The sequence below is a fragment of the Cygnus atratus genome, chromosome 6 (genome assembly GCF_013377495.2).
Source record: "Cygnus atratus isolate AKBS03 ecotype Queensland, Australia chromosome 6, CAtr_DNAZoo_HiC_assembly, whole genome shotgun sequence".
Taxonomy (NCBI): Eukaryota; Metazoa; Chordata; class Aves; order Anseriformes; family Anatidae; genus Cygnus; species Cygnus atratus.
This window is the reverse complement of record NC_066367.1, coordinates 31,337,203-31,353,764: the sequence shown is the minus strand read 5'-3', so window position 1 is coordinate 31,353,764 and position 16,562 is coordinate 31,337,203. Positions and strand designations below refer to the sequence as shown.

The 16,562-nt window shown below is 37.6% G+C and overlaps 1 protein-coding gene across 1 annotated transcript; it reads left to right on the top strand.

Annotated features, from left to right (window-relative positions):
* The first annotated feature begins 229 nt into the window (after window positions 1–229).
* On the top strand, window positions 230–11,947 carry DDX18 (DEAD-box helicase 18). The gene is given in 15 exon segments (XM_035556116.2): window positions 230–549; window positions 659–835; window positions 2,505–2,645; window positions 3,152–3,287; window positions 3,751–3,851; window positions 3,953–4,152; window positions 4,238–4,352; window positions 5,232–5,251; window positions 5,253–5,372; window positions 6,248–6,409; window positions 7,421–7,573; window positions 8,281–8,394; window positions 9,227–9,283; window positions 10,342–10,519; window positions 11,095–11,947. Coding segments are annotated over 15 exon segments (1,935 nt in total). The 5' UTR covers window positions 230–431; the 3' UTR covers window positions 11,238–11,947.
* Window positions 11,948–16,562: the final 4,615 nt, after the last annotated feature.

The following is a 16,562-nucleotide window of genomic DNA, read 5'->3' as shown; positions in this document are numbered from 1 at the left end:
TCATTGGCTTGAGAAACCAAAGCAATCCGCTGTAAATTCCTGTGCTATTTGTGCCATCTGCTGGTCACGAAAGATGTGAAGGGTGTTGTCAACAGCACAGATGTCAGGGGCTCATCCCGCTTTGGGAGAGGATGGGGAGGCAGAAGGAGGGGGACGCTAAAAGGGATGAAGGCCGAAGTGCCCAGCACTAGAACTCGAGGGGCTGGTAGGGAGGTGTGGAACCTCTCAGGGGTAACGGCCGGCGAGGAAAAGGAGGAGGAAGAGGAGGAGGAAGACGAGGAGGAAGCGGGCCCAGGGAGCGCGGCGCTGCCTCCGCCGAGGCGCTGGGTGCCGCTGCGGGCCGCCCGTCAGGCAGCGCGGGGCCGGGCCGGGCGAGGCGGGGCCGGGCCGGGCCGTGCCGTGCCGGGCCAACGTTCCCACGTGTGGCCGCCATGTCGGTGTCGGTGGCCGCGGGCAACCTGCCCATGCGGCTGCTTCGCAAGAAGATCCACAAGCGCAACCTCAAGCTGCGGCAGCGCAACCTCAAGCTACGGGCGGCCGAGCGGGCAGGTACGGCGGGGACCGGGACCGGGACCGGGACCGGGACGGGACCGTGGAGCATCTCTCCGGCCGCCGGCCTTGTTCCGCCGCTCACAGCTTGTTTCCTTTGCCCTCTCAGCGCCTCCGGCGGCCTCGTTGAGCCCCCCGGAGGAGGAAGAGGAGGCGGCGGAGGAAGCCCCCGAGGCGGCGACCCCCGAGGCAGAAGCCCCCGAGGCGGCAGCGCCGTGCCCGGAGGGTGCCGGGGCGAAGAGGAAGAAAAAGAAGAAGAGGAAGGCGGCGGCTGCTCCCGAGAACGGTACGTTGTCTTCGCCGGTACGCTGGGATGCATTTGCACGGCTGAAGCACCGCTGAGACATTCCCCAACAACAACAAAATAGCCTTCTTTCGGTTTTGTGCCCTTTCAGAGAGGGTATGTTGGCTGTGAGAAGTGCCCTGGTTTGGGCTGGTGCACGTTTTAGAGCCCTGGAGGTCTTCCGTGGTATATTTGATCAAGTACAATAAAGTAACTGAAGATCTGAGGGGTCTCTGCATATACTTGGGAGCTGTTACTGTCTGTGCCCAACTGCTGCAGCTCTGGGCCCTGCCCTGGTCGCTGCCAGCACAGAAGAGCACATGCTGCTGGGTCGTGTGTTTCTGGTGGCGATTTCCCCTACGCACAAACCTAACGGCCCTACCTGTATTTGTCGTGTTTCTCTAGATTATGCTGGCGAAAGAGGTGGTTATCACTCAGTGTTTCTAGTGATTTCTGTAAAACGTATTTGCATTATAATGATATTTTAGGGATACGAGTACACTAATGAGTAGAAGGACCACTCTTTATACGCTTTGCAAGAAATGATCCTAAAGCAATTGGATAACTGGAAAAAGGATCTTAGGGTTTTCACAACCTAATCTGAAATTAATATCTTCCTTCCCAATTTTTACTCTGTAAACATCAAGCAAACGAGTGCAATAGCTGATACCTTGTGATTTTTCTTTTTGCGAAGACAGAATTCTGTATGTGCATCAAAATACTTTTAATGGGAAGCTAGCTGTTAAAAAATGAGTAAGAGTAGAGAACAGGTCCGTATTACATTTTGTTTATGTACCGCATTGATATTTAAATACTTTTTTGAGGCTTACATTCTCTTAAGTGATTTAATCATTTATTCTAACTATAAGATCAGAACTCTAATATATACTAAACCTGTAGCAACCAACTTAATTGTTCCATAGGATTATGCTTTGTAATGTTAAGTTTTGATATTTTACTGGTTAGGCTCTCAAAGTAGAGCTTTGACGTATGGACGATTTCTGTGCTTGAACGTGCAGCCAGTACATCCTTTTTATCATTCTGTCCTGCATTTGGCAACATCTGTGTATTATGAATGAAACTAAAATATACTGAATAACTACCCCCAAAAATTGCATCCTGTAAGTATTGCTAGAAAATATATATATATATATGTATATATATGTATATATACTTATATTTGAAACTTCAATCCCTTACCTGTTAGATCCTTGTGACGCTTGTCATGGTTGTACAAATAACGTGCTGTATTCATGCAGTTCTCTGAGAATTCAGGTACCTAAAATGGAACAGAGATGTTAAGTTTCACATGACCTGAGCACAAATGGCGTTGGAAACTTGGTGTCTAAGTTGAAAATAAGAAATAATTTTGTAACTTGTTCAAGTTATGTCATTTCCCCAGAAAAAATCATATGGTATACTCTAAGCTGCTTTGGTTTACAATGCAAAGTGGATTGTGTGCAAGGAACTTGAATGAATGTGTTGCTATCTGCATCAGAAGGCTTCATAGAAACCTTGCCACCCCTTCTCATGACCCCTCCTATCTCATGACATTCATAGTGGTGATTTACAGGCTAAAGGAAGTGAGTCTGTGGCTCAGCTTTTAATGATGAATATGTTTTTCATATTCCTAACAGTGATTAACGAGTTTTCTGTAAAAATAACACCCTAGGTACAGAAACTAAAAAAGCAAAAACTGAGGAAGACAAGTCTGTGGAGGCAGAAGATGAAGACGGGAAGGATTCCGGAGAGAAAAAAGTGGAAGAGGAGGAGGAAGAGGATGAAGTACCTAGTTTACCGCTAGGTTTAACAGGTATCTTGTGTCCTTATTTTTCATAGATGTACAAAAATCCCAAGTTCTTAAGCTTTCTTCTAGAGCAAGTTGCAGTTTTCAGATTTGCAATAAAAGTTATATGTTTGAATACAGGTAGCGTGATATTAACCACTGTAGAGCTATTTTTCAGTTACTGTTCTTTGAAATTTGCATTATATCTACACTACTGTTGGTCTTAAAATTACTAGTGAAAATCAGTTTTATAACATACACGCACACATATTTCATTATGGAAGAAAAAGTCAGTGAAATGGAGGTGTATGGCTAATAAATCAGAATGAGAGGCAGTGCACTCGTATATACTGTTAACAGCTGTCTGCAGTATTCCTAGGGACCTGTTAATACAGAGTGTTTTGTCAACATCTTAGGATTTTGTGGTAGGAAGGAATAAGAAATAATCCTTTTAACATCAATTCTAACTGGGTAGTCTTGGGATGGATAGAGTTGAAGAATTAAGTTTGAAATTTGTTTTCCCTTCTCTTCAGGTGGCTTTGAAGACAATTCTTTTACTTCCCTTGATGGTCTTGTCAGTGAGAATACATTGAAAGGCATAAATGACATGGGCTTTACTCACATGACAGAAATTCAGCATAAAAGTATTAAACCCCTTCTGGAAGGCAGGTAAGAAATGTGTTTTTAATAACTATATTGACAACAAATGTGGAAGTTTTGCTAGCAAGATAAATCCATGAGATGTGACTTTTTACAGCTAAATTTTTTTTATAAATATATTCTCATATTTTTTTTAAATATTTTGTTTGTAAATGTTAATACAAGTTAACAAAGTGTATCTGTTATCTGTGAACAGATAATGAGGTAAGTTCATGGAACTTGCTTTGCGTTTGGCTTTGAAAGCAGGGAAGTCTGTTTTCAGTGGCCTCTTGGTACAGTGTGTCGCACAGTCTCTGGAGGCAGAGACCAATTGCTGTGGACCAGATCTGCCACAGACTTCTTAGTATTAACTATACTGGCTTCCTTTAAGCTCTGTTACGTTTTTACATTGTCAACATCATCCAGAATGGGATTGCTGTTTTCTCTGTAGGTTTAACTAAACGCTTCTTTTTGTAATTTTTGTTTTATGCAGGGATATTTTAGCAGCTGCAAAAACAGGCAGCGGCAAAACACTTGCATTTCTCATTCCTGCAGTAGAGCTCATCTACAAGTTAAAATTCATGCCCAGAAATGGTAAGCTTTTTCGTCGTTTCATGGTTGAATCCCAGTTGTCGATTTGACTGCAAAGGGCAAGTTTCCGTAACTTATTCTTGTTTGGTTGATGTCTGTTTTAGGAACAGGTGTTATTATTCTTTCACCTACTCGAGAGCTTGCGATGCAAACCTATGGAGTTCTTAAAGAACTTATGAATCATCATGTTCACACCTATGGTCTGATAATGGGGGGCAGTAACAGATCAGCAGAAGCACAGAAACTTGGGAATGGAATCAACATCATTGTAGCAACACCAGGAAGACTTCTGGATCATATGCAGGTAGGTAAAATACCGATGCCTAATACTTAATAAAACATAATAAAATACTTGTCCCTGTCTGACTCTCAATTTGTTAATCTTCTAGAACACTCCAGGTTTCATGTACAAGAACTTGCAGTGTTTGGTAATTGATGAGGCGGATCGTATCTTAGAGGTTGGATTTGAAGAAGAAATGAAACAGATCATAAAACTTCTACCAAGTAAGAAAAAAAAGTCTTTCTTGGAAATTACTTGGCTAACATTTTGTCTTCTTTATGACTCAATTATTGTAAAAGAAGTCATTAATTTTTATAGTTCTGTAGATGTACCTCAGAGTGATTGTCTTACTCTGTCTTTTTTCTTGATAGCTAGTACGTGTTATTTTATTTAGCATCATTTATCTAAAGGACAGAGTTTTCTTATGCACTTTAGGAATATAAATCTGTTCATATGAGATCCTTTTAGTTCAACACCTACAGGATCTCATTCATCTTTCTTTGCCTGTTTTATTACCTACAATTTATTATTTCCTTGTAAAACTTAAATATAAGGAAAAAGGTCTTCCGGTTTGCAGTTGGATCTTTTATTCATATTTACAAGAACAGTAGAAGTTTATTTCAGTATTTACCTTAAAATTTGCTTTATTTTAGTTTGATTTAGTTATTCCTTGCGATTGATACATTAAGCACAATCTCAGAGTCACCAAGGTTCTCCCTTTAATTATCAAAATTCAGTAAAAAGCATGGAAGTAGTAAATGTATGCAGCATGTTTTGGAAAACAAAAATATTTTAATACCCATAAAAATGAAATCAATCTATAGTTAGAATTACAAGGTAAGTGTCTATCTAAATTGTTGTTTTGTCTCTAAATTGAAGTGCAGTTGCTAATTAACATTTCTCCCAGAGAAAGAATATTTTCGTTTTGCAGATGGTAACAGACTAAGTAAATAAAATATACAATGCATAATGCAACAAAATGTGCATTAGAAGTTAAGCAAAAAAAGAAGAGTTGCTCAAGGAAGTTTGTAGCTAAAGACTTTAAGGCCTTGCTATTTGCATTCTCCTTTTAAAAATTAGGCTTTCTTTTAAAATACTTCCAGAGCGCAGACAGACAATGCTTTTTTTCCGCTACACAAACCAGAAAGGTTGAAGATCTGGCAAAGATCTCTCTGAAGAAAGAGCCACTGTATGTTGGGGTTGATGATAACAAGGAGACAGCAACAGTTGATGGTCTTGAACAGGTAAAACACACCTTACTAAAAGGGGAATCACCCGTCTGTGAACATACACTGCCCTAAATGTTTTTAAATGGGTTGTATAAATACTGTGTTAGAGAGTGTTTAACATCCTACTGGGCAAAAGCTATCAGTTGTGTAAAGGGCTTTATTCATTCTGCTAGCTGTAAGTTTTGTGCATCTAGTCAGTGTTTGCAGGAAAGATGATTTAAAAAAGTTCATTGAATAATAATACAGTTAGTTACACTTTGCCATTCCTATCTGTGCCATTCTACCTACTTAAGCTCCAGTTCTCTTTGTAATTCTATTACCACGTTAAGGACTAGAGAATGCTATAAATTTCACTGTTGCTACTTGAGATGCCAGCTAAATACAGTTGTACAGTAGTTTTGCGGTTTGTGTGGTTGACTGAATGGTGAGTGGTGTTTTAAAATGACTAGTAGTTACAAATTACATTTAAAGAGTAAACTTGTAGCAAAAACTAGATGAAATTCTTGAAATTATAAAGAATTTTAACAAGCCTATGCAGTAATTTTCATACCTAATATCAGAAATTCAGAAGTTCTTGAAATGGATTTTTATTGTATAAACTGTTCTTCATTGAAATATTATGTTTTAAGAACTAGTTAAAAAATACTTCTCCATTAGAGAATTATTTCAAATCAGCAGAGTAAGTTTCTTGCAATCAACTCTACTTTAGGAGTTTCGTATAACACGGTGAGGGACAGGAAATAAATCAAGTGGTTTCTAACTGTATAGCTGGAAAATTAACTATTTGGTACATCTGTTTTGCAAGATAACAGTCCTCTGATTTAATTGTATTAGTAGAGATAAAATGTGTTCCATACAACTTTGTTTGACAATATTTAAATAATTTCCAGGGTTATGTGGTATGTCCGTCTGAAAAAAGATTCCTTTTGCTCTTCACATTCCTTAAGAAGAACCGGAAGAAGAAACTAATGGTATTTTTTTCTTCATGTATGTCAGTGAAATACCACTATGAATTACTCAACTACATTGATCTGCCTGTTATGGCCATTCATGTAAGTATTTTATACATAGATTTCATTTTTAGTTAATCTGATAACACCTGTAAGTTGTTACGGATCTTTCATTTACCTTATTTATTTCATTTCAGTTTATAATAAACAGATACTCTGCTAACAAACTGTGCTGATCTCGGTTAGTTTGCAGAGGAATGAGATAAAGTAAAAATAGTGTAGTAAGAGCACTGCAATGCTATTAATATTACTGTTTTCTAAATGAGGTTTGAATACCGATACTAATTTATCCTCTGTGTGTAGCCTGCTTTTCTGTTTCTCTCCAAGACGCTGCCTTTCACAAGAAACAAAACTCAATTTTTAGAGCAAAGCTATTATCAGAGGAATCCAAACACTCAGATCTTTGGAATGTCTGTTTTTATTTTTTTTATTTTTTTTTTCCATAAGGCCAGGGTGATACTTGGTTTTAACATACCAATTCTAGCACTTTAAATGAGTATCTTCAGTTTTTATCAAAAAGACAAAATTGTGAGAGTATTGAGTGAAAGTTTATGAAATAATTGTAACTGACTGCAACTATGCTGCTTGTTTTGTTGGGGGGGGGGGGGGGGATTTTTTTTTTTTGCTGTACTTCAATAGAGCTGTTACAAGTTTTTTACAAGCTGTTACATGGGTTTGGTTTGGTTTTAACTTGTAATCTAATATACTCCTAGGTTTGCAAATACCCTTTTTCTGAACGTTTTCAGGCATTTATGCAGTGCTTGTGAAAGTAATGTTTATGCGAGTGGGTTTTTAATGCCTTAGAAACGCTAGCTCTTAGAGAATCTATTTCATGCAGACCTCTGCTATTTGCTGTGGTAGCATTGCTTTTTAACCTGCCTGGTCTGTGTAAGTCCGTAAGATAGAAAGATGCCGGTTTTGTTTGTTTGTTTGTTTTGGTGATACAATATGGGAAATGACGCTTAAGCTTTCAAGCTGGTAAACTTTTTATAGTTGACATTTCATCCCTAATGTGTGTGGGTTTATTATGATATTTTGGTTGTTGTTGTTTAGGGCAAGCAGAAACAGACAAAACGTACTACGACATTTTTCCAGTTCTGTAATGCAGAATCTGGAATTCTGTTGTGCACTGATGTAGCTGCCAGAGGACTGGATATTCCTGAAGTGGACTGGATTGTCCAGTATGACCCTCCAGATGATCCAAAAGTAAGTTAAGGAAATAAAAAAACTTTCAATTCCTAGCTACATACGTAGCAGAGAAACCTGAATCTTCTGCTCAACAGAGGTCAGGATTCAGCCATGTTAGCATCTAGAAGCTGATTTCTTCCACTTACTCTAGCAGATCCTGGGAGATGATGCTGCACCTAGCTGAGACCGTTGTTACCTTTTTAAGAGTAGTTTTGTAAAACATTATTCTTTATGCTACTGAAGTAATTTAAAATCTAATCAGCTAAAAAACAAAACATCTGTTAGAAGGAGCATGAGGTATATATATGCGTCCCTGAGTCTCCTGACAGCTTTTTCAATGGAAAATTGATTTTTATTTAAAAATTAGAATTCTCATTAGAATAAATGTCCAGTGCAAACAAGAACAACTCAGATCTGGAAAGTCTTGACAAATATGTAGAGCAAATATATCAAAAGCAAAGTAAAATTTTCAGTTACAGGACACTACAGTTCTTTTTCCCTCAATAAAAGGTAAGATACCTCTAGTCAGGGGTTTCTGTCTCAACCTAATTGTGCTTTGCATCATCAACACTTAGCTTGCCTTATCCATGTGTCAGTGTATGTTCTTAAAACATAATTGGTGATGCGCTACAGTATATTAATGTTAAGTGGTTTTCTGTGTAACTGTGTTATTAAGTGCTTGAAAGACTGATTGGACTTACTGTTTCTTATTCTCTGCAAAAAAGGAGTATATTCATCGTGTTGGTAGAACGGCCAGAGGTATAAATGGTAGAGGACATGCTCTGCTCATTTTACGACCGGAAGAGCTGGGCTTTCTTCGGTACCTGAAACAAGCCAGGGTAAACTTCTGTAGACCTTTTTTTTTTTTTATGGTTTCATAGTGCAACCGAGATTTCAAAGGCAAAAACTGTAATGATTAATGAAACATTTTAACTTATAAACAAGAACTATTCTGTTGCTTTGAAAATATTTAACTGAACATCTGACTTTGTGCTGCTGACCTTAGACTCGAAGGTAACTATTGAGTATATTTATAGTTGCTTTGCAACTGTGCAGCTTGTGTTATTTAATGAATTTCTTATGACCCATCATGGAAAGATACTGGGAGCTTGGCCAGTGCAGGTTTTTTTTTTTTTCTTTTGAAAGAATCAATTTTTCAATTTCAAAATAAAGATAGCCTTCTTTCAAGTGTAACCCTTTTAATATGGTAGAACTGCTCCTAGTTTCTTAGTCCCTTTCTATGGGGGGTTGTATACAGTCTAGAATTTTGCCACTTGTAATTAAAGTAATGTAGCTTCTAAAGCAAAAGCTAAAGTGGTAAAAGTGTCATAATGAGGGTCTTTATGTTAGTTGAAAGGATGTGATAATACTGATATATTGGTGCAAAGGCACTTTATGAATGTATCTATGATAAGGGGTAGTAATAGTGTGATTATTGCTTTGAAAAAAAGATGTCAAAAACCTAAAATATGTGCAGGTAATCTTTTCACTCACAAAAATGTCCTTGAACTTCACAGTTATAATTATTTATTAAGAGATATAGCTAAACTATTAAAAAATAAGTCTTCCGTTATCTGACGGGTCTTATCCTGTTTGTTTTAGGTCTTAAACACATTGTTTGTACAGTAACACATACATAATGTAGATACTTTTCTTGTTTGTTTGTTAAAGGTACCACTCAGTGAATTCGAATTTTCTTGGTCAAAGATTTCAGATATCCAATCTCAGGTATGAAACGGCTTACTAAAGGTACTCTGAACATTAGTATAATAACAATTTATACAGGTAATGTTATAGTCTATCGCAACTAAAATTTAAAAGTACGTGTGCATGTTCAGAAGAGTTCCTGTAGGTGAGTATTCTGTAGTAAATCCTCCTGTCATATTGTCCCTGTATGATATTATAGATAGAAAATGTTGTGAAATCAAATACGGATTTTAATATCCAGTACTAAATTGTCATCATTACATCATCTGAATTTGCTTGTAAGGATTGTTTTTTCATGTTATATTGCAAAATCATAATGATGTAAATATGCCTTCAGTTCTCGAATAGAATGTTCTTGTCCAGTGTACTAAACATGATGTTTCAGTGGCTTTCATTGAACGGTTGTGCATGTTCAGATTAATTTGGAATATCTTATGTCTTCTAAGATGATGTGCTCAGCCTACAGCATGTAAGAAATCCAGTACTAACACCTAGAAATGCTAGTGTATATATTCCAAGTATATTTTTAACCTCCTTGATGGTAATAAAGTCTAGCATCAGCTAAATCTGTTTTGTGCTGCAGTGCTACAAAAATAGCAATGGAGCACAAAGTTGAAGAGAATAGCATAGATAGTTCCATAGATAAGAATTTTTATTATTGTTTAGTTCTGAGAGTCATTCTTTTCATAAGAGCTCTGTAAAGTTTCTTTGTAATAAATTAAACTTGAAATAGCAATACAAGAAGTATTGAAGACAGGCCTTACAGAAAGAGGATTGTTGTTACATTAGGTGTCATTATTTCCTAATTATTCTAACTTAATATTAGTATGCCAAATTAATGTATGCTAGAAGTCAAATGAGACAGGCTTCATAGTGTAATTCAACCTCAGACTTTTTTGTTGTTCTGTTTTTAAAAGCACCGTAACAGCAGAGTGCACACACACATCACAGTGCAGTCTTACTGAAGTGAGTAGTGAATGTCACTGCAGCTTGCACAGTAAATAATTTGCTTGCACATAATTCATACAGTTGTTACAGCCATAATTTCATGCTTTCTGTTTTTCTTTCCTCCTCACCAGCTGGAGAAACTGATTGAGAAGAACTACTTTCTTCACAAGTCAGCCCAGGAAGCATACAAAGCCTACATTAGAGCTTATGACTCCCATTCTCTGAAGCAGATATATAATGTCAATAACCTGGATCTTAACAAAGTCAGCCTTTCATTTGGTTTTAAAGTCCCTCCATTTGTTGACCTCAGTATCCTTTTACTGCAGTGTTTCAAAGCTGAATTCCTGCTATGCTATAGTACCTGTGCTACTTCAAATTCTGGTTTTTGTTTTGTTTTGGCTTTGCTGTTAATCACATACATGTATCATGTTCAAAAACGGTTTATCAAAGAAAATCCTAAACGGCAATTTTTCCTGTTTGAGTGTTTACAAACATCTGTTTTAGTGCATGTATGTGCTTCAGTTGCTGCAGGTTAGTAGGTGCTGGAATGTTGCATACATGTTCCAGGGTGCTGTTGTCCTTCATGCCCCCTCGTTTTCATTGAAAGGTGTGTAGTTAAGTTTAATTGTGGAATACTGAAATAGAGGGGTAAGGGCCCTCTTGTCAAAGCTGCCAGTGGGTGGAAGTTGAAGCAGTGGTACTCTGGTCAAATTAATTGTACAGCTGGAGGAATAAAAGTGTTCATTAGAATGACAGGCACAGGTTCAATTTGATCTGTAGTTCTGCAACTCAACTTTTTATATTAATGCTGTTACTTTTTTCTCTCCTTAGTAAGTAATGTTTCAAATTAGTTTTTTTAAGTTCTTTAACCCACAAAATTCCAGATGTGAACAGCAACCAAGGCAGAAGGCTACAGAAAAGAGGCGGAGGTGGAGGGTTTGGTTACCAGAAATCGAAGAACGTCCACAAAGCTAAAATCTTCAAGCATATTAACAAGAAATCAGACAATCGGCAGTTTTCTCGTTAATCATGCATTCATTAAAATGGCTTGTTCCATTGGAATAGACTGCCTTCACGAAAACTGTCTGACAGTTACTTCCATTTTAAACTGCTCTGTTGGCGTTTTTAGGGAAATTTGGTTTTGTTTATAAGAACATCTTTCATTTCAGGAAGACTCTTTGGAAAGGAGAATAAAGACAGGTAGCCTGCAAATTTTGCCATGCTTGTAATTATTTCAAGTTAATACTACAGATTTATTGAAGAAAAAATATTTTCAGCTTTTTTATAGAAAAATTTGCTTTATATTTACCCTTTTTACATGCACACCTGGAAATTGTTGGAGTAGATAGAATGCGGGACAGATTGCAGCATGAAGATGACTTGTGTTACAAGAGACTTCAGTATGCTCAGAAATGCAGAAGAGTTATAGGTCTATGAAAAAAAAAACTTTTTACAGTGTAAAAAAAAAGATTTTTGTTCGCAAGAATCATTGCAGTTTCAGTGGTACAGAACTCTTTGAACATCAACTATCCAGGAGAATATAGGAAGATTCCTTCAGAACAGAGCATGTCCTTTGAATCAAATTAAGACTGAGCTTGTAACTATTTTAAGTCATGGTATCTGTATAACATACCAAATGTCCAATATTTAAAAAAAAATCATATACTACATCAGAGACGTGCTTAGAACTGCTTCTCTTAATGTTGTGATTAAATGGTAACATTCTAGTGAAATGTTTGGTTTTTCTTCATGGTCAGTTGAAATCTCAATTCACCTGTCTGGTAACGTTTAGTGTATTCTCTTAAGAATAGGCAAAGAAAAATAAGAAAAGCAGGTTGCTTGATTGGAAGGACTCAGCCCAGATAAAGGTGTGGGAATTTCAATTTATTTTTTTTTTAATGCTCCATAAAGCTGATGCAATGAGGCAAAGATACTTCCACAGGATTTAGGTGATGAACAGTAAAATTGCTTGTGCCCAAGTAAAAAATTTAAAGGGTGTATAAATATCCTAAAAGGATGTTTTGAGGGAGAAATGGAAGAGGACCGAATACATGTTGCAAACAGAACAAGCATGGACAATAAGTGAAAAGAAAGCACAAGGCGCGGGAAAGTAGAGTAATTATATTACATATATTATTTTCAGATCTCTACCACTGTAGAAGTAGATAATTTGGGGGGGAGGGGGGAGGGAGGATAATATTTCAGGAATGTACATCCATTAATGCAGGAAAGGAATAAGATGTCACAGAATCCAGAAATCAGGGCCCCATGTGATTTATAAACAACTTGTATTTTCTTTCATTCTGTATCATCCAGAACGTAAACCATGACTACTTAAGAATATAAAAGCAACTGTAGTTATTCCAATGTAAACAACTGTTACCCTTAGGTCTTGTGAGGTAGTACGTCAGATTTGAAATAAGATAATGTGTGCATTGAAGTATTGCAGAAAAACTGGTGGTCTCTCTTTTTACCCATAGAGAAACCCAATAATCTGGGGGAGAAAAACAGTGTGACCCTTCCGTTGTGGGTGCTTACAGCATCCAGAACGTAGCATTGCCTTTCTTCTTTTCTATGAAACAGCTCACTTTTAGCACTACTGGACAGCTTTTCAAGGCTCTTAATATTAGTTGGATACTAAGGACTTCTAATGTGTCAAAATATTGAAGTAGATTCCTGTTAATACGATTTGAATGTCTCATGCTTCCAGGGTTATAATGAAAAAGCAGAATCTGCTGTGTAGGATAAGCGATACTAATTGGTTGTGTGATGCCTGACTCATTGAGATCTAATCTTTGATTCTGGGTTTGCTTATACATTTATAACTAACAGATGTCAAAATAGCTCTCATGTCTGTTTCTTAATAGCACATTTTAAAAATTATCTGAGATGTACAGCATCATACGGTTAAAGGGTTCTGTCTGCATCTGCAATCTGTGCAGCTGCAGTCTGGGAATTAACTTGCCTTACAATGAAATAACTCGTTATTAAAGGACTCGTTAGATGAACTGCCACCTTAATTACCTGGGACGAGTTGTATGCAAAACTGCAGTAAACCGCTGTAAAGATCAGCGCACAAGCACTCAGTGTTAACGAAGAAGTATGGAGTATCAGTTTGGAACAGAAAAAAGCTGGGATAATGGGCACAGCGAGTTGGGTGTCAGAGCAGTGACTGCCTGTCTGACCGAGTGCTTGCACAGACAGCTGGCTGGGCTTAAAGCACGTCAGCATTCCTGCCGCTTCTCGATGTACGCAAAAATCTGCTTTGCAGAGAACTGCTTTTTTTCTGTCATTCCTACTCGTTCCAGGAGCAGAAGGCTGTCTGCTTTCCAGGCAGCTGGACAACTTCTAGCTCCACCTACCTTTTTCTTTGGAAGAGTTGAGGCACTGTCAGTTTCTGAAGTCTTGACATTAAAAGTAGAGGTTTTGCACAACATTGTCCAATTCCTCCCAGGTATTTTTGCTTTGTAGGAATCTTTGAAATAATCTCATCTGGGAGATGAAAATACTAGATGGTATTGCTCTAGCTTACCCTGGAAAAAAAAAAAACATTAATATTTTTTTATTTATGCATTTTCAGTGTGTAATAGCTGCACAGACTGAAGCAACTACATAGTTGGCTGTTTCACACTGTAATTTTCTGATTAAGCAGGTGAAAAATTCCTCAGCTGAGACCTAGTTAGTATTGAAAGAGAAGAGCTTCAGCTTCCTGGCTTGTGCAAATGCACAGTTGCCTTTTGCTTTGTTTAAGGAATCATAAATGAAAAAAGACTTTCTGATGAAGTACCTGTGTATCAGGCAACATCTATTCTGCTATGGTATTGCAAGAAGTTTAAAAGATTGTCAAACTGATTGGAAATCTACCGTTTCCTTTGAAACTTAGCCTGTTATCAATCTTGTGAGCAGTTAATAGACCTTAGCCATCAGACTCTCAAGGCTTGTCTCATAACAGTGACTGATAGGTTGGGGACTAATATTGTATGCCTTGAGAAATTGCCTTCTTTCTCTGAGAACCTTGACAAAGAAATTGGACTCTTTAAACCACTTAAAGGGGTGATCAAAACTGTCCTGCTTGAAGTGGAAGATTTTTTTTTTGACAGTTCCCAGAACAGGCCCATAAAGGAGAATTCCATTGCCAAGCTACTGCTCATAATCATGAAAAATCTTGTCACAATACAAGTTTCCTATGCCATAATGCTGCCGACTTACAGACAAGCACGAAACCAGACTGAACGGTTGTCATCAAATTTTTCAGGGTGAATGTTGTATGTAGAGGGCATGTTTATCGATAGTGTAGAGCAAGAATACATGAACTGGGTATCTACTTGCTGTAAATAAGAAATGTGTTTACATCTTGGCAGTAATTGGCCTTATTGTTTCATGTGTCAGAACTACCAATGGTTTAGATATCCTAATGATTGGTTTTCAAGCTAGTAATGTAAGGCTTACGGGAAGCAAGCTCTCGTGAGAAAGATGAAAAGTTAAGACCATACCTGTTTCAAAAATAACATTTTTGAATGTTAGAAAATAGCATATTATTAGTTCTTAGAAGGTTTTTTGTTTGCCCTTTTTTTTTTCCCCCAAACTAAAATAACAATGCTGAAAGAAGCGTAGAATCAGCTGGCTGGATATGCAGAATAAAATTTGTCTTGTCTCTACTCTTGACTTCTCTCTACTAGCTTGCTTCTCCAGTATTTTAGCTTCTTATCTTGACAGGAGAATTCATGCAACTGTTCCCAATGCTTTTGTTTGCTCTAGATTTATAGAAAATGTTGAGCCGTGACAATAGCAATCCAACCTCTTGAACCGAAATGCTCTTTGCTTCTAAAAAATTTGCTGGCTTGCATCAAAGTCATAAATACTATAATGTTGCTTGTGTCATATCTCTTTATTGCACAGCCACGTGGAGAAGAGATTACCTTTTTTTCTCTTAGCCGCCATAATAAACTTTTGATATGGAGTTGTGAGAAGAGTTAGAGGATGGATGCCACTAAGAGAAGGGAAGACAAATGGAAATTCAGGGTGCTGTCTAGACACGCACTCACTTTGTTATATCAGTGTCATCCAGCTTAAGAACTGCATTCACCCTTCAGAAAATATCTGAGCCTGCTCTACGATAGCAGTCCATCTTCCCAAACACTTTTGTAAGCTACAACACTGAAAAATGTAATTGTCTGCTATTTTTCCCCCTTGGTCAGAATTAAAAAATAAAATTGTAGCCCCTGCACAATCATGTGTAACTTTTTTTTTTTTTTGCAACAGCTCTTCTTTATTTTTGCTGTCATCTGAAGAAGTTTAGCTGTGCCGAGCTTTCTGAGCTCTTTTGAGAGTGGTTGCAATTGCCGTTGAATGTTGAGTCACAAGAATATATTAAATGTGTTACTCTGCACAACTAAAACTATATGTTCACTCATAGGGGTTAACAGACCATGTGCATTTGTAGGAGCCAGTGAGTCTTCCTTATAAGCCTCGATAAGTGTTCTTGATACATTGTCATTTCTAATTAATAAAAACCTTTCTGTATGGGAAGAGAAAACAGGCTGACTAGCTTAACTAACTGGTCCCTGCTGGCAAATGCCTGCCTGCTCCGCATCCCCACCACCAGTGACAGCTGCTCCTTCTGCTCTCAGTGCACTCAGAAGCTGAAGAGGAAGGAGGGAGCCCAGGACTTCTTACATCGCCATTTGAAGGCCCTTTTGTTTTGCCATGAGGGATAATTAAAAAGGCAAATATGAAAAGATTTTCAACGCAGGTTTAGAGTTCGTCAGAATAAGAATCAAAAAGGCACCTTGACTTTATCAGATGCCAATTAAAATAGAAATCAATGGATGGCTCTGAAATAACTTTAAACCTGACACTTAAAAACATCATATTCACAAATGGAAAGTCCATGTCTTCTACATGGCCAAAATAATAGCAAAATATTCTTGCTGGAGCCAACAGTCAAGGTCAAGCAAATTAGACTTAATCATAGATTACTAGTTGACGGTTTTTGTTGCCTTGGTGGGGTGGGGTGTTTTGTTTGTTTTTAGTGTGGTTGTTATAACAGGTGGAAAGCGTAATGTCAGCTAATGTGCTACTATATAATCTTCACGTTCACGTGTTGGCTTTATCTGTGATAGGATTCATGGTCTGTCACAAGAATATACGTGCACAATCCCCTGTGGCAAACTTCATTCATGCAGGTGTACAGATCTCTGCAGAATAGTCCTCATGTTTAAAAACCTCATTCTTAGTGACTTGCATCCTTTTAGGTTTCATAAAAGTGATACTTGAATGGAAATTATTTTAAGACATTATTACTAAGAAAATAATGTCTAACGTCTTAGACATTATTACTAAGAAAATCAAT